This window comes from Eleutherodactylus coqui, chromosome 10, assembly GCF_035609145.1.
Source record: "Eleutherodactylus coqui strain aEleCoq1 chromosome 10, aEleCoq1.hap1, whole genome shotgun sequence".
NCBI classification, from domain to species: domain Eukaryota; kingdom Metazoa; phylum Chordata; class Amphibia; order Anura; family Eleutherodactylidae; genus Eleutherodactylus; species Eleutherodactylus coqui.
Window position 1 is genome coordinate 96,182,117 of NC_089846.1, and position 25,606 is coordinate 96,207,722.

The 25,606-nt window shown below is 49.5% G+C and overlaps 1 protein-coding gene across 4 annotated transcripts in view; it reads left to right on the forward strand.

The window, feature by feature from the left end:
- Window positions 1-25,606, forward strand: part of DDR1 (discoidin domain receptor tyrosine kinase 1) — a 47,764-nt gene that overhangs the window by 11,721 nt on the left and 10,437 nt on the right. For 3 of the 4 annotated variants that reach the window (XM_066581550.1, XM_066581552.1, XM_066581553.1), the window contains exons 1-11: window positions 11,132-11,251; window positions 13,260-13,387; window positions 15,566-15,668; window positions 20,874-21,102; window positions 21,187-21,334; window positions 21,506-21,608; window positions 21,739-21,925; window positions 22,517-22,763; window positions 23,725-23,871; window positions 24,098-24,255; window positions 25,060-25,270. In XM_066581550.1, coding sequence (XP_066437647.1) covers window positions 13,306-13,387; window positions 15,566-15,668; window positions 20,874-21,102; window positions 21,187-21,334; window positions 21,506-21,608; window positions 21,739-21,925; window positions 22,517-22,763; window positions 23,725-23,871; window positions 24,098-24,255; window positions 25,060-25,270 — 1,615 coding nt within the window. In that variant the 5' untranslated portion in view covers window positions 11,132-11,251; window positions 13,260-13,305. Of the gene's footprint in view, window positions 1-11,131; window positions 11,252-13,259; window positions 13,388-15,565; window positions 15,669-20,873; window positions 21,103-21,186; window positions 21,335-21,505; window positions 21,609-21,738; window positions 21,926-22,516; window positions 22,764-23,724; window positions 23,872-24,097; window positions 24,256-25,059; window positions 25,271-25,606 lie in introns of those variants that run through there. The other variant, XM_066581551.1, reaches the window with a different exon arrangement.

Genomic DNA, 25,606 nt, shown 5'->3' on the forward strand with positions numbered 1-25,606 from the left:
CATCACGCCCCTGCGAGCAGCTGATCCCCCCCCTCATTACCCGCATGTCACCCCCTGGTATACAGGGGCAACTGCTCCTCTGGACATCCTACCCCGTAGTACAAAACCCACTGATTCTGCGTCTTCCAGACCCTCTACAGCAAGAGCAATGATTGCAGCAAGCCGCTAATCGCACGTGCGTACAGGCAGCGAGCCTTAAATGGGCAGCCTGGTCCATCCGTGGGCGGCGGTGTGTGACATTGGGCCCTGAAGCTTCACATCTGCCCTGGCATTCTGTGCGCCACTTTATATCCTCTCCACGAGGCGCCATATCCTGAGAATACCTCCACTATACAACGTGCGAAGCTTTCACGTAAGCAGGCCGCGTGCAGACACACTATAGACTTCTATAAGCGCCGTATTCCCCATCCATCTGGCGTTTGGCCCTGGGGCGTACTTACATGGATGAGTGCGATATCGGTCTCAGAAACTTCCTTTGTAGGCCTGCAATCAAATAATTGCGCACGCAATGCGCAGACAATAGAACCTGTTGTTTTCAATGTGTTCAACCTCCTCGTTTTTGCACGTGCATTCAGTGCGTAAAGTAAATGCATTTTTTTTCAAACTGGCACACAATGGCGCGGAGTCTGAATAATAATAAAAAAACCCCCATTGGTTCTTGAGTTGGTACACTCTGCAGCGGTAAGCATATTAGCGCATGCTCCCATGTGTTTTTGCCCTAAAACGAAGAATGGCGTGTGTAAGTTTGGTGTCGGTTTTGCTCTCATCATGATAGGGTTTTCTATGGATGCGGTTTCCAGCCGCATGGAGCCATGTGAATGTGGCCTAAGGGGTTAACGGCGGACGGACACGCACTTGTCAGGTACGCGTTACATTTGTAGGTGCCGTCCTGAACATTTGGAATGAAATGTGGTATTTTATATCAGAGACCCGTGAGATCCCCCCCCCCTCTCCCCGCCCGCTGCGCCACAAAGCTCACAAACAGCCGGGAGCCAAAGATCTGGTTTCATCTGCTCCAGCAGTGATGGCACCACCCAGGAATCTCCGTCATGTGTGCACACGTGTGTGAGAGGCCAAGCCTGCACATATGTGTGACCGCTGAGTACAGGCCTTCACATGTCATCCAGCAGGGAACAGGTTAATCACAGGTTACATAACCGGCAGTTCCTGGGTGCCTCCGGAGGTCCTACACGTGGCCTGGATCTATAGGGGCTGCACACACATACTGGCCATATAGGTGACTTCTGTGTGGCTGGCGCTCTTCTCCACCCCATTAAGGCGGCTTCAGATGAGCGTAAAAATGGTAGCACATATTGTTGAGCTGTGAAAATTGCGCTATCGCACGGACACACCCGCGCCGTGATTGAAAAGGCTGTGCAGCCTAATTAGTCCCCGCTGTTCATTGCACAATTTTACGAAAATCAAGGGCACGTTTGAGCACCCCCATAGACTTCTATGGTGCGTTAGGTGCGCACAAAAATAGAACCCACGAAAATCAACGGGGTTCTTTTTTTCTGCGTATTGCACGCACAAATACGCCGGTGTGCGGCTGTCCTGAGGGTGCGTTCACACAGCACTGATCTGCTGCAGATTTTGTCACATTTTAGCGCAGATAATTTACCAACTCCGCAGCAGATCAGCGACGTCAGAATGCTAATCCTGTGTTGGCTAAAGGGTTAAACCCGGCCCATGGAAGGATTGGGGTGGATGGAAGGGTTAACGGCGCACTCTCTTACGACATTTCGGCACAGCTGGGGGTTAAACAGGCAAAGCTGCAGAACAGGAAGATAATCCGGAACCGCTAGCGGCGATTCATCTCCTATTACTGAGAGCACCTGAGGTTCCTTCCTGTGTCTTGGATTTTCCGTATCCCCCCCCCCCCACACACCTTCTCAGCTTTTCACTCTTCCGTGTGGTATTTCTCAAGGAATGGAAATGTTTTAATCTTTAAAACCCCAGAAGCCTCTGAGCATCTACAATATAATCTCCAGCCAGAAGCTTCATGCACTGCTGGTGCGCGGCCTAACGTGTTATAGAACCAGAAACATGGAGGTTCCCGGTACACCGTATATTCTAGAATAATCTAGAACCAGAAATTAAAAGATACCAGGTAAACAGCACATTTAGAATGATCTAGAACCGCGTGAATAGCATATTCTAGAACCAGAAACAACAATGTTCAAGGTAAACAACATATCTAGGATGATCTAGAACCACAAATGTGTAGACTCCGTGTGCATAACATATTCTAGAACCATAAATGAAAAGATTCCAGGTAAAAAAAACAAAACATATCTAGGATGATCTATAACCAGAAATGTGTAGGTTCCATGCACCTAGCATATTCTAGAACCATTAATGAGAAGGTTTCAGGTAGAAAACATATTTAGGGTGATTTATAATCATGAATATGTAGGTTCCATGTGCATAGCATGATCTAGAACCACGAACGAGAAGATTCCAGGTAAACAACATATCTAGGGTGATCTAGAACCACAAATCTGTAGGCTCCGTGTGCATAACATATTCTAGAACCATAATTGAGAAGGTTCCAGGTTTGTGGGTAGATGCACAGGGACGGATGACTTTTCTGTCAAATTTTTGTACCAAAAAATCATTCTGGAAATAGCACTTGAATAGGTGTGTGTACACGGGCTTTTTATAAGGGTGGCTTCACACGGAAATATTGCAAGAAACGCTCGCTCCTGCACACGAGGGTAGTGTGCACTTGTGTGTCCACACAATACTGTGTGTATTTGCGCAGGCACCACTAGTTCACATGGGCGAGGGAATCACCCCACCCTAATTTAAATGGCTATAAAGCCAAACAAGGGCCGGTGTGCGCGGTTTTGCGTAGTGTATTGTGCATACTTATGCGTATGAATGTGCGCGTTTGCACACCTCCCATAGACCTCTAAAAAAGAAATGAGAAGAACCCATTGGAATCACTGGCATCTATTTTTCGCGTTTTGTAAGCAGTATTTTTTTCACATAAAAACGCGCTAAGATACCGTTGTCTGAAGAAGCCCTAAGTAAGAAAAATCACAGCATGTCCCATCCATGTCTGACTCCTAATGAGAATGGCACATGTCAGTGTGGGTGTTCAGCACATCGGACAGCACACGGACGGGATGCCCAAGTGTTGTCTGATGCAGGTCGCACCTACGAATCTCAGGAACAACTGTGAAAATGCTTGTATGAATGCACCCTTACGAATAAACTAAAACAGTCTAGAACCACAATGTCAAGGTTCCAGGTACATAATAAAGTGTGGAACCATCTAGAACCACAATTGTGAAGGTTCCAAATACCTAACATATTCCAGAATCCTCTAGCATCACAAATGTGAAGGTTCCAGTTACACAATATATTTTAGACCCATCTAATACCACAAATGCCAGGGTTCCTGACACACTACATATTCTACAATACTCTAGGACCAGAAATGTGGAGGTAATAGGTACACAACATATTCTAGTATCCTCTAGAACAACAAAAACTGAAAGTTCTAGGTACACAGCACCTTCTAGAATCCTTTAGAATTAGAAATGATAAGGTTCCAGGTGCACATAATAATCTAGAGCCCTCTAGAAGAAGCACTGTGAAGGAAGGTTCCATGTATGCAACATAATCTAGGTCTCTCTAGAACAAGAAATTCCAGGAAAACAGCACACTCCAGAACCCTCTAGAAGCAGAAACATGAAGGTTTCCAGGCACTTTATGACCAGCTAGAGCTAGATGCAACTAAACTTCCAAATATACAACATATTCTAGAATGAATGGTGCTACTGATGCACAGTTCTAAGTATATTCTAGAAGCAGAAGTCTGGTGTATCTATGCATCCTGGAATACTTAAATTCCTGAATGAGGGGCCTGAGGTGTCTGTGGTTCTAATCAGGGGCATCTACACTATACAGGCATCTAGAACATAATAAAAGGCTATAAAATTCAATGCTGATTAATTTCATAATATATATCTATAAGTGTGAGAGATCCAGGCTAGTGACACAGAGCTTCAAATCCCCTGCAGTGCTTGATAAATGCTGGCTGCCTGCAGTCACCACTAGGGGGAGCTCTCTGCACAGAAGGCATTGGGAGCTTTGTAGATTTATATGCAGTGAGCTCCCCCCAGTGGGGGCTGAAGGTAAGGGAAGCAGTTCAGTGCTGTGCCCCACTCTGAAGGTTATGAGGGTGACAGAAGGGATGTCTTCAGTAATTGATTATTTATTTGAAAAAAATACAAGGTGGCGTCGTACAGTACCTGTCACTAGAAGGCAGTGACGAATTGTACATGCTGTAGCTGTCAATAGAAGTGGTGCCGAATTGTACCTGTCACTAGAGGGCGGTGCCATACTGTACCTGTCACTAAAGGATGGTGCCATACTGTACCTGTCAATAGCGGGCGGTCCCACACTGTACCTGTCAATAGAAAGCTGTACCATGCTGCCCCTGCCAATAGAAGGTTGTGCAGTACCTTACCTGTCAATAGAGGGTGGTGCCGTACTGTGCCTGTCAATAGAAGGCGGTGCAGAACTGTACCTGTCAGTAGAGGGCAGTGCAGCACTGTACCTGTCGCTAGAAGGCGGTGCCAAATTGTACTTGTCAATAGAAGGCGGCGCCATACTGTACCTGTCAATAGAAGGTGGTGCAGAACTGTACCTGTCACTAAAGGGCGGTGTCATACTGTACCTGTCAATAGCGGGCGGTCCCACACTGTACCTGTCAATAGAAAGCTGTACTATGCTGCACCTGCCAATAGAAGGTTATGCAGTACCTTACCTGTCAATAGAGGGCGGTGCCGTACTGTGCCTGTCAGTAGAAGGTGGTGCAGAACTGTACCTGTCAGTAGAGGGCAGTGCGGCACTGTACCTGTCGGTAGAAGGTGGTGCCAAATTGTACTTGTCAATAGAAGGCAGCGCCATACTGTACCTGTCACTAGAAGGCGGTACCAAATTGTACCTGTCAATAGAAGGCGGCGCCATACTGTATCTATCAATAGAAGGCGGTGCAGAACTGTATCTGTCAGTAGAGGGCGGTGCCTCACTGTACCTGTTGCTAGAAGGCGGTGCCAAATTGTACTTGTCAATAGAAGGTGGTGCAGAACTGTATCTGTCAGTAGAGGGCAGTGCCGCACTGTACCTGTTGCTAGAAGGCGGTGCCAAATTGTACTTGTCAATAGAAGGAGGTGCCATACTGTACCTGTCACTAGAAGGCGGTACCAAATTGTACCTGTCAATAGAAGGCAGCGCCATACTGTACCTGTTAATAGAAGGTGGTGCAGAATTGTACCTGTCAGTAGAAGGTGGTGCCACACTGTACCTGTCAGTAGAGGGTGGTGCCATACTGTACCTGTCAATAGAAGGTGGTGCCAAATTGTACCTGTCACTAGAGGGCAGTGCTACACTGTACCTGTCACTACAAGGCGGCACCATATTGTACTTGTCACTAGAAGGCGGTGCAATACTGTACCTGTCAATAGAGGGGGTGGTGCAGAATTGTACCTGACAGTAGAGGACGGTGCCACACTGTACCTGTCAGTAGAGGGCGGTGCCATACTGTACCTGTCAATAGAGTTCAGTACCGTACTGCTGTAGTATCCCAGAAGAGCATCGTGGTCCCCTCCATAATTGTCATACACGTCTGTGTTATGTGGATGCACTGTGCAAAACTGTCACGTCAACTTTCAGTATATGTGTTGTACAGCTGCGACATTTGGAGGGTTAACTCCCATAAAATCATTGCCCAATAGCTCTGCTGCTGAATGTCTCTCTGCTACAGTGTCATGTGGTACAAGTAATGTTATAAATGTGAGAGTCTGAAAGCAGGAAGGGGTCTTCTTCAATCTGTGTTAGAGTAGGGTTCCGTCTTACCTGCTGCTTGGAGCTAACACAGAGCCACATGGGAGCACCATCAGCTTCCATGTTGGTGAAGATGGAGGAAGAGAAACGACTACCCGTAATGTCTGGAGAGTGAATGTGAGAGCAGTGAGTCCTTTTAAGAGAAAGAGAGACCAACAAATCCCATTCCACTCAACCAGGTGGTACCTGTTCATACTTCTGGCATTAATTTTCCTGTGTGGCCGTCTGCCAATAGGATCACCACACAGAGGTACGTGATTGTGACACCCACGCGGATGATGCGCGGGGTGCATCTACCCTAAGCCTTTTCTTCAGTAATCGCCTGCCAGAGTGTAAGTGGAGAGACCCCTCCACTTACACCCCTCCAGGACCAGTGATAACGTGGACTATAGGGCCGTATTGTTCCTGTGTATTTTTCCTTCCAACCTCTGAGCTTCAGCCTGTAACTGCTGCCGTGAATCTAACTGTAATTACCTGTATATTCAAGTTTATCTAAGTAAATTCTACCGGGTCTCAAGTGTTCCCGAGGACCCGAGATCTGATACACAGGTCTCTGTGTTTATTACTCTGCCGCATAGGATAACAGTGTGGGAACGGTGGCATCACGATGCAATATATACTTCCACAAACAATCCCCTTCAGGTTACCACTCGGCTACACTGTGACCTCGTGGTGACAAGGACTAGGCCTCCGGCCATACCTACAGTGAGTGGAATTGTAGCGCACAAAAGGCCCAGTGTTCTAATATACTACCCTCAGTGGGTGTTACACTGTACCTGTCAACAGAAGGTGGCGCCGCACTGTATCTGCCAATAGAGGGTGGTGCCGTACTGTACCTGTCAATAGAAGGCTGTGCCATACTGTATCTGTCAACAGAGGATGGTGCCTTACTGTACCTGTCAATAGAGGGTGGCGCCGTACTGTACCTGTCAATAGAAGGCTGTGCCATACAGTACCTGTCAACAGAGGATGGTGCCTTACTGTACCTGTCAATAGAAGGCTGTGCCATACAGTACCTGTCAATAGAGGGTGGTGCAGTACTGTACCTATCAATAGAGGGCGGTGCCATACTGTACCTGTCAACAGAAGGTGGCGCCGCACTGTATCTGCCAATAGAGGGTGGTGCCGTACTGTACCTGTCAATAGAAGGCTGTGCCATACTGTACCTGTCAATAGAAGGCTGTGCCATACTGTACCTGTCAGAGGATGGTGCCTTACTGTACCTGTCAATAGAGGGTGGTGCAGTACTGTACCTATCAATAGAGGGTGGTGCCATACTGTACCTATCAATAGAGGGTGGTGCAGTACTGTACCTATCAATAGAGGGCGGTGCCATACTGTACCTGTCAATAGAGGGTGGTGCTGTACTGTACCAGTCAATAGAAGGTGGCGCCATACTGTACCTGTCAATAGAGGGCGGTGCTGTACTGTACCTTTCAATAGAGGGTGGTGCCGTACTGTACCTGTCAATAGAAGGCGTTGCCGTACTGTACCTGTCAATAGAAGGAGGTGCTGTACTATACTTGTCAATAGAGGGGGTTGCCATACTGTACCTGTCAATAGAGGGCGGTGCTGTACTGTACCTGTCAATAAAGGGTGGTGCCATACTGTACCTGTCAATAGAGGGTGGTGCTGTACTGTACCTGTCAATAGAGGGTGGTGCCATACTGTACCTGTCAATAGAGGGTGGTGCTGTACTGTACCTGTCAATAGAGGGTGGTGCCATACTGTACCTGTCAATAGAGAGCGGCGCTATACTGTACCTGTCAATAGAGGGCGGTGCTGTACTGTACCTGTCAATAGAGGGTGGTGCTGTACTGTACCTGTCAATAGAGGGTGGTGCCGTACTGTACCTGTCAATAGAGGGTGGTGCCATACTGTACCTGTCAATAGAGGGTGGTGCTGTACTGTACCTGTCAATAGAGGGTGGTGGCATACTGTACCTGTCAATAGAGGGGAGTGCCATTCTGTACCTGTCAGTAGAAGGTGGTGCCACACTGTACCTGTCAATAGAGAGCGGCGCTATACTGTACCTGTCAATAGAGGGTGGTGCCATACTGTACCTGTCAATAGAGGGAGTTGGCATACTGTACCTGTCAATAGAAGGTGGTGCCATACTGTACCTGTCAATAGAGGGTGGTGCCGTATTGTACCTGTCAATAGAGGGTGGTGCAGTATTGTACCTGTCAATAGAGGGCGGTGCCATACTGTACCTGTCAATAGAGGGTGGTGCCATACTGTACCTGTCAATAGAGGGCGGTGCCATACTGTACCTGTCAATAGAGGGTGGTGCTGTGCTGTACCTGTCAATAGAGGGTGGTGCCGTATTGTACCTGTCAATAGAGGGTGGTGCTGTGCTGTACCTGTCATTCTGCTGTGATGAAGATATCAGTTGATGTCCATATATACGGTAATGGTTTGCTCATTACTGGTCTGATTTCCCTTGAGATATGAAGCAGGAGCACTTACCTTAGGGGTCTACATTTAGTACTTCCATCAATACACCAACTCAAAGGATGGCTACAAGGAGCGTCTCCCTGTATCTGGGGGACCCGACATGTCCATTCATTACATTGATTTCAATAAGCACTACTTCACTTCTCCTGCTGGGGCGCAGCAGGGTAATTAACTACTGGCTTCCACTCACAGACTACAGCAGCAGGACATCCTGTCATCATGCCATTTTAATCCAGAAGGGTTTGTAAAAAGTGGCGAACCCCTTTAAGTTCCCTGATCTCTACATCAGTAACTGCCTTGGGGAATGGATACAAGCGGTTGGGTTTCCTTGAAGATTGACCCTACTGACTGCTAAGGGTACAAGTGCTATACATCTACACTCATCCCTCAGTACAGCAGGTATCTATAGGAGTGCGGCGCCTGGATGTGTCGCCCATTGCCTACAGTGTCCATTGCTGAGCCGTAGCGCAAACATGATGTTCAGGGAAACCACAGACAAGTAGCGTTCATGAAGGAGTCCAAAGAAGTTGTCAAAAAGTTATTACAATGGACAACAACTTGTTTTGCACCAGTTCCCCGTTAACGTTCTTCTCCTGCTTCTTTTTTTAACCTTCAGATCGCTTTGTCTTGCTTATGCTCAAAGTGGCAGTACAGGAGCTTTAGACCGCCCTGAAGGTTTCTATTATTTTGCATTTGTGACATTTTGGTTCTGTAGCTTTTATGTCAGTACTGCTATTCATCTCCTGTCCTCTGACTCCTCCAGCCCTCATCTCTTCTTTTCATGTTGGTTGTTATTGGAAACCATCAACAAGCTTGTGGACCTTTCCATAGCAGCTCAGCACAATGCGCCTACAATGCAGGGGATTGATTAGTTTTTCCTACTTCTCATTATTGTTCAGCTTCAGGGCATTGTCCCATAACGCAGATCACTAAAGCAAATATTAGACCAGCAAGGAGTGATGGAAGATTTCAGCTCTGAGGTCAGAAATGTTGTGAATGCAGCTCTGGGATCTAAGATTCCTAGGCTGACATTTCCCTCCTCCTAGTGTTTCACGCTCGGCTCCTGTCTGTGCGGCCTTGATCTTTTGTCTCCTCAGTTTACATTACTTATCAGGGATTCCTAGCTTCGGGTTGTCATGTCTGTATACTCCCCGTATACCAGCAGAGCCAGACTGACTGCGCCGCGAGGGCGACTGCGGAACCCTATAAACTACCCTGTAATGATAGCAATAAAAGGCCGCAACTTTATGCAAAAGTTCCCGAAGTTCCTGCAGCACCTGTTACAACACTAAAGCTGGGTTCTCACAGGGCGGAATCCCGCTGGAAATCTTGCGGTTTTGCGTCAGCGAAAAACCGTGAGATTTCCGTCGCGAAAGTGCAGCTTCAAAACCCGCGGCACTTAAAGAGGAGCGCGTCCGCAACGGAAAAAATAAAAAAATAAACATGCTGCAGCCGGGAAATCCGCGCCGCAGCGCCGGCTTTCTCTCTTCATAAAGAGGAGTGAGGCCGCAACGGAGATTTTCGCACAATCGAAATAGACTCCGCCCTATTTTAGTTTTTATACGTGCGAGAAAAGATCGGGCAAGAACTATCTTTCCGATTTTTTTCCACCCGCAATAGCGTGAAGTATAAACGGTAAGATAAAAAGACTATTGACTGATTCATGCGCAAATACTCTCCGTACCGGCGAGCGTATTTGCGCATGCACTTGTCTGAAGAAGCCCTAAGGGCTCATTCACATGTGGGGCACGCATGTGAAAAACGCAGGTCTGAATACCCCCATGAAAATCACTGGGTTTCAGTACTGCCTTCCAGGGCTTCTTCAGTTGAGCGTATGCGCAAACATGCTCGCCGCTAGGGAGCGTATTTGCTTATGAACCAGTCATAAGCCTTTTTTTAATTGTGTACGTGAAAAACTATGCGCGAGAAACATAGTGCAAGGTCAATTTTTTCACGTGTAGAAATATCACGCGAGAAATACGCTTGTGAAAGCGAAACCATTGAAATCAATGACTTCACTTTGTCATGTTCTCATCACGCCCGCAAAACGTTCCAAAAATACGCCCATCGGTTTAAGCTCATTTTTTTAATGGTTGCCACGGTTACATGAAATATTAACGGATCACATTGATTGCATCAAACAAGTGCAATCCGTTTTTTTAAATCGCCCCTATAGACTTAAACAGGTGATTGTCATCTGAAAAGCGTAACTAAATAGGACATGCGGCGATTTTTTGCTCTGACTGTTCGTCCAATTAAAAAGAAGCGCCTGTGTCAATAAAACCTGCTTAAATAATATGCGTTTTTAGGTTCAAAAACTGGACGGAATAATAATTTTTGTGAATATACCCTTACGTGCCTCAAAAACATGCTTGTAATAGACAGCAGAATTAAACCTGTGTGAATGAGCCCAAACGCCAGGATCCAGGAAGTGTTGTCAGAGGGATTTCCATAGTAGAACTATCAGATGAATAAATGGGGAATATATGATATATGCCACCAGGAATGTCCTGAGGTGGCTATAGGGTCATGCCAGGAAGCTGCCAACAAGTCCCTCTGCCATGACCAGGATGGGACAGGAGTAGGGTTAGGGCGGCCTGGCTGTGACCCCAGCAGCTTGGGGTCACATTACTTAAATCATGGGTCTGCAAATTCTTGAAAAAACAAGGCTGGAGCTGGGACGTGACCTGAGGAAATAGCGAGTAAATGTAAGGAAGCAACATCCACCCTGCAAGAAGCGAAGAAAGAGTGTGAGAAATGGAGATTAGAGCAGAGAATGGAGGGAGGGGAGCAGAGACAAGTGCAGAGGAGGGACTGCGGGGAGGAGGAGGGAGGCCCAGAGTTCAGTTCCTGTCTATCCCAAGGGAGAAAGCCCCAAGAACATGTCGCACTCTTGAGACCACCTGCACCAAGACACAAGACAGTGGGCGAAGAGGTAAGGGGTATGGAACAGGGCAAGGGGGTAATGCACAGCGGGCGTCCGGAGGCGCCGAGAAAGTGGGAACAGTGTAAGACAACAAAGAAAGTGGGATAAAGAGAAGAGGGAAAGTGACAGCGTTGTGGAAGAGCCGCGGCTGCCCGCCTCATGGACAGGTGCCTGCATACAAGGGAGGAGAGGAGCCTGCAGGACACGCTGGTATTCACAGGGGTCGCCTTGTGCTTCCGCTGCCATCTCTAACATGTCCACACTTGTACGTTATATTTTAGGGAGACCGCAATAATTGGTTGCGGTTTAGGATTCCTGCTGCAAGATGATACACGTAGAAGCGTCAGTATCTATAGGGGAGTCAGCCCTAAGGCGGCCGTAATGATCACAGTGACAACTTGTGTCACTGTTACTCTGGCGACAGAACAGTTTTGTGGGATTTCAAAATCCGTATCATCGTCGGGTGGATACGAATACATGTGGCGGCGAACGGTAGACCTCATACGTTCGTATCTGAGAAACCATTCTATTATTGTCTTTTTCTATGTCAATCAAATAGCCATAGCAGTCCTGGCATTGGGGTACATATATATTCAATGTTGTCCGCTTGGCTGGGATACAGGCGGTCAGGTTTGAAGAGGCCGATGCACGGATCCCCAGATGGGTATGGAGGTGCACACGGCTGGCATTGACTCTCGTAGGAAAAAAGCATATAATGCGTAGTGGTTTTTTTGTCACTCTGTTGTATAATTTAGAGCTGAAAAAAATCAGCCAAATGTGCAACCAAAGGATGAAGGGTGCCCTATAGAAATATGGGGGTGTCTCCCAGCATGCACGGTGGGAACACAATCGTAGAGGTGCATGCAGATTTCTACCTGTGAGAGAATAAAATGGGTGCTATTACCATCTCACATGTGGCTTCTCAACAACCTAATCACCCAGCGTATTCTGTAATCATGTTGGCAGTTCTACTTTCAGAGGAGCAATGTGGCCAGCGGCTGCCAGGACATGCTGGGAGATGTAGTGTTACCTGCCACAGTTCACAAATCATTGCTGTGAAGTGATTCCCATGTATGGATTCATCAATCCACACTCAACCAGTAACCCTCAACCACTAGAGCCTACATGTAGTAACCCTCAACCACTAGAGCCTACATGTAGTAACCCTCAACCACTGGAGCCTACGCGTACTAACCCTCAACCACTGGAGCCTACATGTAGTAACCCTCAACCACTGGAGCCTACATGTAGTAACCCTCAACCACTGGAGCCTACATGTAGTAACCCTCAACCACTGGAGCCTACATGTAGTAGCCCTCAACCACTGGAGCCTACACGTAGTAGCCCTCAACTACTGGAGCCTACACGTAGTAACCCTCAACCACTGAAGCCTACACGTAGTAACCCTCAACCACTGGCGCCTACACGTAGTAACCCTCAACCACTGGCGCCTACACGTAGTAACCCTCAACCACTGGCGCCTACACGTAGTAACCCTCAACCACTGGCGCCTACACGTAGTAACCCTCAACCACTGGCGCCTACACGTAGTAACCCTCAACCACTGGCGCCTACACGTAGTAACCCTCAACCACTGGCGCCTACACGTAGTAACCCTCAACCACTGGCGCCTACACGTAGTAACCCTCAACCACTGGCGCCTACACGTAGTAACCCTCAACCACTGGCGCCTACACGTAGTAACCCTCAACCACTGGCGCCTACACGTAGTAACCCTCAACCACTGGAGCCTACACGTAGTAACCCTCAACCACTGGAGCCTACACGTAGTAACCCTCAACCACTGGAGCCTACACGTAGTAACCCTCAACCACTGGAGCCTACACGTAGTAACCCTCAACCACTGGAGCCTACACGTAGTAACCCTCAACCACTGGAGCCTACACGTAGTAACCCTCAACTACTGGAGCCTACACGTAGTGACACTCTAGGATGCTGTGCTGGATGTGAATGTTAGACTCTTCTTTAACTAAGACATAACTCTTTATCTTTTCAGCAAGAATTATGGGTCAGAACTTTGAGAGTCGTCGCTGACAGAGGATATGAAGATGGTGTCTCGTCTTGTCTTCCTCGGTCTTCTTTTTGGCTTCTGCCTGGCTGAACCAGATGCTCATTTTGATCCATGTAAGTGTAGATGATGTCTGGTGAAATACATAAGAATCGAAAAGCTAGTGGACTACACATACAATACTATTGCTCAACCAGTTGACTGCATGGATTAACATCCAACCACCATAGTACCGCTCAACCAGCGGACTACACACAGTACCGCTCAACCAGCGGACTGCACACGGTACCGCTCAACCAGCGGACTGCACACGGTACCGCTCAACCAGCGGACTGCACACGGTACCGCTCAACCAGCGGACTGCACACGGTACCGCTCAACCAGCGGACTGCACACGGTACCGCTCAACCAGCGGACTGCACACGGTACCGCTCAACCAGCGGACTGCACACGGTACCGCTCAACCAGCGGACTGCACACGGTACCGCTCAACCAGCGGACTGCACACGGTACCGCTCAACCAGCGGACTGCACACGGTACCGCTCAACCAGCGGACTGCACACGGTACCGCTCAACCAGCGGACTGCACACGGTACCGCTCAACCAGAGGCCTGCACACGGTACCGCTCAACCAGAGGCCTGCACACGGTACCGCTCAACCAGAGGCCTGCACACGGTACCGCTCAACCAGAGGCCTGCACACGGTACCGCTCAACCAGCGGACTGCACACGGTACCGCTCAACCAGCGGACTGCACACGGTACCGCTCAACCAGCGGACTGCACACGGTACCGCTCAACCAGCGGACTGCACACGGTACCGCTCAACCAGCGGACTGCACACGGTACCGCTCAACCAGCGGACTGCACACGGTACCGCTCAACCAGCGGACTGCACACGGTACCGCTCAACCAGAGGCCTGCACACGGTACCGCTCAACCAGAGGCCTGCACACGGTACCGCTCAACCAGAGGCCTGCACACGGTACCGCTCAACCAGCGGACTGCACACGGTACCGCTCAACCAGCGGACTGCACACGGTACCGCTCAACCAGCGGACTGCACACGGTACCGCTCAACCAGCGGACTGCACACGGTACCGCTCAACCAGCGGACTGCACACGGTACCGCTCAACCAGCGGACTGCACACGGTACCGCTCAACCAGCGGACTGCACACGGTACCGCTCAACCAGCGGACTGCACACGGTACCGCTCAACCAGCGGACTGCACACGGTACCGCTCAACCAGCGGACTGCACACGGTACCGCTCAACCAGAGGCCTGCACACGGTACCGCTCAACCAGAGGCCTGCACACGGTACCGCTCAACCAGAGGCCTGCACACGGTACCGCTCAACAAGCGGACTGCACACGGTACCGCTGAACCAGCGGACTGCACACGGTACCGCTGAACCAGCGGACTGCACACGGTACCGCTGAACCAGCGGACTGCACACGGTACCGCTGAACCAGCGGACTGCACACGGTACCGCTGAACCAGCGGACTGCACACGGTACCGCTGAACCAGCGGACTGCACACGGTACCGCTGAACCAGCGGACTGCACACGGTACCGCTGAACCAGCGGACTGCACACGGTACCGCTGAACCAGCGGACTGCACACGGTACCGCTGAACCAGCGGACTGCACACGGTACCGCTGAACCAGCGGACTGCACACGGTACCGCTGAACCAGCGGACTGCACACGGTACCGCTGAACCAGCGGACTGCACACGGTACCGCTGAACCAGCGGACTGCACACGGTACCGCTGAACCAGCGGACTGCACACGGTACCGCTGAACCAGCTGACTGCACACGGTACCGCTGAACCAGCTGACTGCACACGGTACCGCTGAACCAGCTGACTGCACACGGTAACGCTCAACCAGCTGACTGCACACGGTAACGCTCAACCAGCTGACTGCACACAGTACCGCTCAACCAGTGGACTGCACATAGTACCTAACCACCATAGTAATGCTCAGCTAGTAGCCATCAAGAACAGTGATTCTGCACCACTAAACACTGGGGACAGAGACACTTAAATATTGGAAGTGAGGAACTGATCACCAAAAAACGGACCCCAGGGGCCACTAGATACACAGTAGAGAAATGATGACACTGAGAATGGAGCCACTAACAAGAGGAGACTGGCCATGTTGTAAAACCAGCCATGGACCCTCTTATAGATCATTGCTCTGTCCTTCCTATACCTTGATATCCAGTTTTGGGCAGTTTATAGTAAAGAGGTCACCAAAATCTAATCCATTCTTCTTCCAATCTGCAGCCACTTGCCGCTATGCGCTAGGGATGCAGGACAGGACCATCCCGGATGAAGACATCACAGCGTCCAGCGCCTGGTCCGACTCTACCGAGGCCAAACACAGCAGGTAAGACCAGTCTGAAGAAAGGACCTGCAGGGCAACAAGGGCATCTGTTGCGGCATCTGAGGCACAAAGGGGGTCACTGAGTCCAGCATAATCTGAAGAGCAGCCTATGTGACTAAGGGCTCATTCTCATGAGTGTAAATACGTGTGTATTTTTACTCATGCGGTACGGAACACTGAATCCCTATTGATTTCATTTTTCACCTGTGTATTTACATGCGTAAAAAAATGCAGTATGTCCTATTGTGGCCGATATTACGGCCCGAAATGAACCATTAAAGTCAATGGTCCCATTTTGTGGGATGAACCATCAGCAACCAATCAGAGTCTACAGTTCATTTTTCCAATGCAGCTTTAAGAATAGATGCCGGATTCTGATTGGTTGCTAAGATTACGCAGTGGCTATGGGACACAGTTAAAGAAATTGTACAACATCAGAAAAACATGGCTGCTTTCTTCCAGAAACAGCGCCACACCTGTCCATAGGTTGTGCCTGGTACTGCAACTTAACTGATTGCTGTTGGTAGAGGTGGAGATGTTTTTCTAACCCTGTACAATCCCTTTAGGTCCCTCAATTTACTTGATGTCACGACCTTCATAGTGGAGGCCTATATAGATTATCGTTTACCCCCTGAGTAGTATGCGACCTTCGCCGCTGCCACATGTTTATGCCCCATGACTTTCCCTAACGCAGCTCAGAACGATCACGTCAAAGCGGAGCGTTGCAGATGCTAATAAAGTGCCTCATACCCACATGGCTGCCTCATGGCACATGAAACGTTCTTTGACAATCATGGGAATCGTGCAGGGTCTCTCCACCTGAGGGGACCAGGCCGGGCCCCCTCTCTCCAGGGGCCCTGTAGTACCCGCATGGTCTACTGCGATGGTATATCATGTATGTCCTTGTAAGGAAAACAACAGCCACGTCTTGAGATTCCTGGATACTATTTAAGGTAACGAGACTCCGCGGTGGTCCTGTAACCGCAGCGCTGGTGGGAATGTCGCCCAGGTGTGTGGAGGAGTGCTGGCAATGAAAAGGCTCGTACGTGGAGCCATCTTGTCGTGACTTGTCTGAGAATGGCTTCCTGCGTCACGACGAGGCGCTCGTCTGCTCATAGAAGGAAAGAAATGTATTCCTACACGATGGAGATGAAGAATCGCCTCCGGCTACAAGGTGCTCACTGAGGCTAAAGTCACATGGGCGAGCGCGAGAAATTCGTCCTGATAACGCGCTTACTAACGTAATTTTTTCACGTGGATGCAGGGCAATTTTCATTAAAAAAACGCCTCGCATCACTTATACGAATTGCGATCCTCGGGCACGTGTCACAAGCGTCAGGGGACTGCAAGTCCTTCTCATTGATTTCTATGGGAAATATTGCAGTCGCATGCACCTTTCACTCCATACCATGTCTTTAAAGGTCGCATCGAACAATGGCCGAGGCATTCTAAGGGAACGCCAAAAGGTAGAACACGCTGCGATTTTTATTTTTTTTTTGTATTTGTCCTGATTGCCTTGCTGCATCGCTGCGAGCAAAAAAATTGCTCATGTGAATAAGTCCATTCAAAAGAATGGAGTTCACATTTTTGTGCGTCTTGCAACGTACAAAATTTGCACGAGTATGAACGCCATTCTTCTTCTAAAAGGTCCTGCCTAGATCGAGCACGGCGACCCGTAAAATAATAACACTACAAGTCACCGCAGAGTTCTGCCTCTATAAAAGCGTCAGGCGGCAGACTGGGTATATATGTATACAGCTCGCAGCTGCTGTAGTAGTTGAAGTGTATATTGCAAGGTACTGCAGCAGCTGAGGTGTGTATTATGAGGTTCTGCAGCAGCTGAGGTGTATATTGCGAGGTACTGCAGCAGCTGTGGTGTGTAGTAATTGATTCTGTAGCAGCTGCGGTGTATTATATATTGTATGACATCACTGGAATTAGCTGGACATACAACCCGCCCCCCATGTACCGACTCAGACTCCATCCATTGTGACTCTCCCTACTGCCTTGCACTCCAGGGATGAGTTCCCCGCAGTGTCAGTATCATCGCTCCTCTGAGAGGTCTGGCAGCAGCTGCACCGCAGGACACTTAGTGTTTAAGGCAACCACTTTACGGTAACCTTCACCCGGTGTATTCTGATACGTGTGAAGAAGGCGTTGTACTTGTTTATACATATATATGAGGCTGCCAATAAATGGAGAATCCCAGTGCAGTCACTATTCTCCTGGTGCGGTCTCGGTTCTCCTAGTACGGTCTCGGTTTTCCTGGTATACTGACAATTCTCCTGATGCACTCACAGTGGTCCTGGCACGGTCATGGTTTTTCTGGCGCGGTCATGGTTCTCCTGGTGCGGTCTCAGTTCTCCTGGTACGGTCTCGGTTCTCCTGGTATACTGACAATTCTCCTGATGCACTCACAGTGGTCCTGGCGTGGTCATTGTTTTTCTGGCGCGGTCATGGTTTTTCTGGCACGGTCATGGTTCTCCTGGTGCGGTCTCGGTTCTCCTGGTACGGTCTCAGTTCTCCTGGTATATTGACAATTCTCCTGATGCACTCACAGTCGTCCTGGGGCGGTCTTGGTTCTCCTGGTGCGGTCTTGTGGTCTCGGTTCTCCTGGTGCGGTCTCAGTTCTCCTGGTGCGGTCTTGGTTCTGGTGCGGTCTCAGTTCTCCTGGTATACTAACAATTCTCCTGATGCACTCACAGTGGTCCTGGCGCGGTCATGGTTTTTCTGGTGCGGTCATGGTTTTTCTGGTGCGGTCTCGGTTCTCCTGGTACGGTCTCAGTTCTCCTGGTATATTGACAATTCTCCTGATGCACTCACAGTCGACCTGGGGCGGTCTTGGTTCTCCTGGGGGGGTCTCGGATCTCCTGGGGCAGTCTCAGTTGTCCTGGTATACTGACAATTCTCCTGAGGCACTCACAGTCGTCCTGGGGCGGTCTCGGTTCTCCTGGTGCAGCCTCGGTTCTCCTGGTGCGGTCTCGGTTCTCCTGGTATACTGACAATTCTCCTGATGCACTCACAGTTGTCCTGGCGCGGTCATGGTTTTTCTGGCGTGGTCATGGTTCTCCTAGTACAGTCTCAGTTCTCCTGGTATATTGACAATTCTCCTGATGCACTCACAGTTGTCCTGGAGCGGTCTCGGATCTCCTGGGGCGGTCTCAGTTCTCCTGGTATATTGACAATTCTCCTGATGCACTCACAGTCGTCCTGGCGTGGTCTTGCGGTCTCGGTTCTCCTGGTGCGCTCTCGGTTCTCCTGGTACGGTCTCGGTTTTCCTGGTATACTGACAATTTTCCTGATGCACTCACAGTGGTCCTGGCGCGGTCATGGTTTTTCTGGTGTGGTCATGGTTCTCCTGGTGCGGTCTCAGTTCTCCTGGTACGGTCTCGGTTCTCCTGGTATACTGACAATTCTCCTGATGCACTCACAGTGGTCCTGGCGCGGTCATGGTTTTTCTGGTGTGGTCTTGGTTCTCCTGGTACGGTCTCAGTTCTCCTGGTATATTGACAATTCTCCTGATGCACTCACAGTCGTCCTGGGGCGGTCTTGGTTCTCCTGGGGCGGTCTCGGATCTCCTGGGGCAGTCTCAGTTCTCCTGGTATATTGACAATTCTCCTGATGCACTCACAGTCGTCCTGCGGCGGTCTTGGTTCTCCTGGGGCGGTCTCGGATCTCCTGGGGCAGTCTCAGTTGTCCTGGTATACTGACAATTCTCCTGAGGCACTCACAGTCGTCCTGGGGCGGTCTTGCAGTCTCGGTTCTCCTGGTGCAGCCTCGGTTCTCCTGGTGCGGCCTCGGTTCTCCTGGCGCGGTCTCGGTTCCCCTGGTATACTGACAATTCTCCTGATGCACTCACAGTTGTCCTGGCGCGGTCATGGTTTTTCTGGCGTGGTCATGGTTCTCCTAGTACGGTCTTAGTTCTCCTGGTATATTGACAATTCTCCTGATGCGCTCACAGTTGTCCTGGAGCGGTCTCGGTTCTCCTGGGGCGGTCTCGGATCTCCTGGGACGGTCTTGCGGTCTCGGTTCTCCTGGGGCGGTCTCGGATCCCCTGGGACGGTCTTGCGGTCTCGGATCCCCTGGGACGGTCTTGCGGTCTCGGATCTCCTGGGACGGTCTTGCGGTCTCGGTTCTCCTGGAGCGGTCTTGCGGTCTGGGTTATCCTGGGGTGGTCTTGCGGTCTCGGTTCCCCTGGGTGGTCTCGGATCTCCTGGGGCGGTCTCAGTTCTCCTGGTATATTGACAATTCTCCTGATGCACTCACAGTCGTCCTGGCGTGGTCTTGCGGTCTCGGTTCTCCTGGGGCGGTCTCGGATCTCCTGGGGCGGTCTCAGTTCTCCTGGTATACTGACAATTCTCTTGATGCACTCACAGTCATCCTGGTGCAGTCACAATTCTCCTGGTGTGCAGATGATTCTCCAAGTGTAGTCATAATTATCTTAGTACCCTGACAATTTTCTATGTGTACCAACAATTCTTCTGGTTCGCTCACGCTTCTCCTAGTGCGCTCACGCTTCTCCTGGTGCGCTCACGCTTCTCCTGGTGCCCTGATGATCCTCCTGAAGCCATCACAATTGTCTAGATGTACTGATGATTCTCTTGGGAGAATTAGGACTCTCTTGCTGCACTCACAATTCTAGAAATGGATTTCAGCATTTACTAGAGATTGCAGTGTGTAACATTGTGAAATCTGGAGAAACAACATCTCAGACATAGCGTAATAATATGTGTAATGCACAATGCAGGGAGGACAACGGGCCCCAACAATGATGAAAATGAGGCCCCTTTCAGGTGCTGCTTGATACCAGCACTCAGCAACTGATACAAGGCTCCGGCGCCACTTCATCATAGTACAAGTACATTTTCATATTATAGTACAAGTACATTTTCATATTGGTTTTGGCTAATGTTGCAGCACCCAAGGAGAGCACATCCCTATGCACGTTCTCGCTAATTTGGAGCGGACCCCTCTGTCCAGGGGCCCCAGCCTATATTATACATAATACACTCGGTGCAAGGTCAGTGTATGATGAACTATATAACAAACCAGGAGACCTCATTTATGTTTGTGTGAATGAGGAAAGGGTGGCAGTTGCACCATACATATAGGCAAGGGTTGTTTACGGTAAGAGCCGTCACTTGTAACTTGTTGGCTGTCTATTTCCAACCTTACTAACTTTATAATGGTCTCTTTTTGGTGACACAGACTAGAAAGCAGCGATGGTGATGGTGCCTGGTGCCCAGCTGGGCCTGTCTTTCCTAATAATGAAGAGTATCTTCAGGTGGACTTGAGGAACCTGCATTTCTTGACCCTTGTAGGAACGCAGGGTAGAGACAGTGGAGGACTGGGCAAAGAATTTGTCCGCCATTACCAGCTGCGCTACAGCAGAGATGGATACAAGTGGGCCCAGTGGAGAGACCGGTGGGAAAATGAGGTGAGAGGTGGTGGAGATGGTGCAATGTGAGACATCCTTCAGAGTGAAGTTGCTTTACTGTCTGGTCTGTTGTGTCTTCTACAGGTGATAGTTGGAAATGAGGACACTCACAGCCTCAACCTGAAAGACCTCGGACCCCCGATTATTGCCCGTTATGTCCGGTTCTACCCCATGGCTGACCGAGTCATGAGTGTGTGCATGAGAGTGGAGCTATATGGATGCAATTGGCAAGGTGAGTCTATTGCTTAATGCCCGTAACCTCCACCAGAGCCACCCTCCAGTGCTCATCCATCGAAGTGGCTGCTGCAGTTGTTAGTAAGTTCTCCCTTGGCCACACTTGCCTTCCATCCTGCTCGTTCAGTGTCCAGGTTTTCTTTTAACTTCTCCTTTTTTCCCACCACAGATGGACTTCGCTCTTACACCTCTCCACCTGGAGACATCATGACCATCGGTTCAGGGATGGTTAATTTAAATGACTCAACGTATGATGGATTTACAGCTGGAGGGTAATTATGTACATGCACATACAGACATCAGACATGATCAGACATGAGCTACGGACCGGTGTGGCGCTGTTATTGGAAGCAAACCTGTATTGTAAGACTCCTTTAATGCCACTTTGTCTTCCCCCTACAGGCTACATTATGGAGGACTGGGTCAGCTGACCGACGGCGTTATTGGGGCTGACGATTTTCTGCAGCACAAGGAGCAGGGGGTTTGGCCTGGCTATGATTATGTTGGTTGGAATGAGGCAAATTTCCCATCTGGATACCTGGAAATGGAGTTTGAGTTTGATGCACTGAGAACATTTACGTATATGAGGGTGAGTATGCAGTGTATAACGCTGAGGGTGAGACCCTGCAGCTGCATCCCCCTCCTCCCCTCCTTTCGTATTACACATTAGACATCTACATAGTAGTTTTTATGACTCTATAGAGACACGGTGAAAGGAGGCATAACATGAAGCTTTTGGGCCTCAATGCAAATTCTGTTCCCCCCACCCAATACTGGGGTCCTCTGGCAGAGGGGTATTTGGCCTCCTCAGGTGAGAGGCTCTAGGTGCCACTGCTACTTCTGCACCCCTAGAGACACTTGCAGGTTAAAGAGGTTATCTAAGTAGAGACGTGTTGTGTATCACTAGTGGAAGCCATGAATGTTCAACCAATGCGAACCCCACCAAATAAGTAGTACCGTCACATAGCAGTGTAGTGTGGCAGCTGCAGCGATAACTATAATAGGCCACTAACATAGTAACTTTCTCACCTTGACCACATCCGAGCATTGAGGAAGACAATGATGTATGAGCAGAAACCTGCTTAACGGCTGAGGAGTAATAGAAGGCCCAGTCTAGTAGCTATCTTTAGTGCCCCATTTTGTACCCCATATTGCCTGAATGTCTTATTTCTGCCCTCAGGTACACGCTAATAACATGCATACCAGAGGGGTCCAGGTCTTCCGTCGCGTGGACTGTTACTTTAAGCGCTCCTTGCACACTCCATGGCACCCCACCCCTGTCACTCTATCCCTGGCAATGGATGTGCGTGACCCAAGTGCCAGAACCGTCACCATACCCCTGTCCGGACGGCTAGCAAGAATCCTGCGCTGTCATTACTACTTCTCCAGCCCATGGATGCTCTTCAGTGAAATCTCGTTTCTCTCTGGTCAGTACTTGCATGTGATGTGCTGCCAGAACCTCACCGAGAAGATGCTGCCAGTTAGATCATCTCACTACTGCTTCTGTCATCCCTGCACTCTGATATCTGACCCCCTCTCCATTTTCTGTCATCCCTGCACTCTGATATCTGACCTCCCTTTTCTGTCATCCCTGTACTCTGATATTTGAATCCCTCTCCCTTTTCGGTCATCCCTGCACTCTGATATCTGACTCCCTCTCCCTTTTCTGTCATCCCTGCACTCTGATATTTGAATCCCTCTCCCTTTTCTGTCATTCCTGCACTCTGATATCTGACTCCCTCTCCCTTTTCTGTCATTCCTGCACTCTGATATTTGACTCCCTCTCCCTTTTCTGTCATTCCTGCACTCTGATATTTGAATCCCTCTCCCTTTTCTGTCATTCCTGCACTCTGATATTTGACTCCCTCTCCCTTTTCTGTCATCCATGCACTGATATAGCTTGTAGATTGTTGGGGTCCGACTGCTGGATACACCACCGATCCCTAGAACGGGGCTCCTGAGTGTCCTGCAATGAAGGCAGCAACACACAGGATGGGACTGCCAGAGATAGCAAAGTTCCAGCACTCACAAGTCTTCGGTGATCCCATTGTAATGACGGAGCAGTGGTGCATATGTGTGACCACTGCTGCCTTCATTGCAGGACTCTCGGCACCCCTGTTCTAGGGATCGATGGGATTCCCAGCTGTTGGTCCCCACTGATTACCAAGTTTTCCCCTACCCTGTGGTTATCCTGTGGATAAGGTGCTTTTGTGGGACGACCGCTCTCAAGTTTCTACTAGTCGTAGTCACGTTAGAGTTGGTTGCTATTTGATAGTCGTATGCCACGTTATGAGGCCCCACTTATCCATCCAGCTTTCGGTACACAATTCTTTTGAAGACATCTTTGTATCTGATATTTTGTGACTTGAATATATTTGTGACCCAAAGATATTGAGGACTCATCACCAGAGGAGCCCAGCCCCCTTCCCCAGCCACGGGAAACCACGCTACAGCCTCCTACCACAGAGCTGCCACCGGGCACCAGTCAGAAAATGGCGCTGGCCACCATCGGCAGCTCCAGTGAGAGTGTTCATGGTGAGAACCGATCCTCCAATGATTATTTAATCTTCATACTTCATGTCTTCTAGTCTGTATCTCCATCCTCATCGTTAGGCCATGTGGCTGAGCTGCCGTAGCATGCACAGTCTACAGACCGGAGGGGCGCTGCTTCTGGTCCTTAACTGTAATCTTCACATCTCTTGCTCTCTGTCTTCGTGTCAATTTATGTTTATTTTTCCTTTTCTGCTATTTTCCGCCGCAGAGGCCGTTAGTGTGAATCGGATAAACCAGCCGATCGTGAAGGACGAGAGCAGCAACACCTCCATCCTGATTGGCTGCCTGGTGCTGATTATTCTACTCCTGCTGGTCGTCATCATCCTCATCCTCTGGAGGCAGCGCTGGAAGAGATTGCTGGGGAAGGTCAGTGAGACGTTGAGTCTATCGCTCCCTGTAGGACATTGTGGGAAGGCAGAAGGATTATCCGTAAAGTAATAATCCCAATTACTGCATCCAAAGGCCACTCTCACACTTACGTTCCAATAAACACAGCTCGAAACCGCAGCATTTTACCACGATTTTGAGCTGCATTTTTTAACGCATGGTAGAGTGTATGATAGCGCTTTGTAACGCACCGCATCATAATGATGGGCGATGAGGTGCGTTAAAAACCACAAAAATGGAACGGACAGTGCTTGACAATTGTCTGTGATTCCACTCTCACACTGACCGCTTTTTACCACGATCCCGAGCGCCGCACTAATCGCGGTACAATGCTCCCATTTATTTCAATGGGACCTCGCAGACCTGCGCTTGAACACGGCGTTTCTAACAACGCAATTTTTAAGCGCTGTCTATTCTATTTTTGTGTGCTTTCACATTTTTTATCGCACCTCCTCACCCATCACAAAAGCGCTGTCAAATGTTGTGTCATGCGTTCGAAAACATTGCGGTATCGAGCGGCGTTTAACTGAACGCATATGTGAGAGTGGTCTAAGGATGGCACTTGTGGGCTGCCATGTGGCCATCCCTAGTTCACTGTAGGCTTGTCTTTTACGCTCGACGCTAGAGGGACGAGTATGATCTGTAAAGTCCTGACTAGAACACTCAGCCATTTAACTACAACCTGGAAGTGCTGCTCTGAAGTACAAACTGCTGCTCTCACAACTGAGAGTGGGATGTAATATTACTAAATGTAACTTCCTTTTCTTCGCCGCGTTCCTCCAGGCTCAGCGTCGCCCCTCAGACTGTGATCTCACCGCCCACTTGTCGCTCCCCTCTGACACTGTTGTCATCAACAACACTCAGAACCTGTCTCTGGCATCTAGACACGGCAGCCGCTACGAGCGCATCATCACCTCCGAGGGGGAGTACCAGGAGCCCAACCACAACCCCATTGCCAAGATGGCTGCCCTGTGCCCAAGCTCTGATGGAGCAGGTTAGTGTGGCACATGGAAGGATGGCGCACGTCATGTGTGTATATAATATGTGCATGTGTGAGGGGGACACACTAAGTGCATGTCGCTGTATGTATGTCACGAGGAGGGGGAGTGGTATAAGATGAGGCGTGGCTAGTGGGTGGGGGCGGATCAGAATGGCATGTTATACCATCTCAGTAACAACAAGATCCTGGTCATGTGACGGATGCACAGCTGCGCGGCTCCTTACGGTTATCAGAGCTTTGTCTTGTAGCGAGCCGCGCTCCTCGCATCTGTCACATGACCAGTTAGTTAACAATGAAGGTTCCTATTGAAAGCCAAGAAACCGTAAAGAA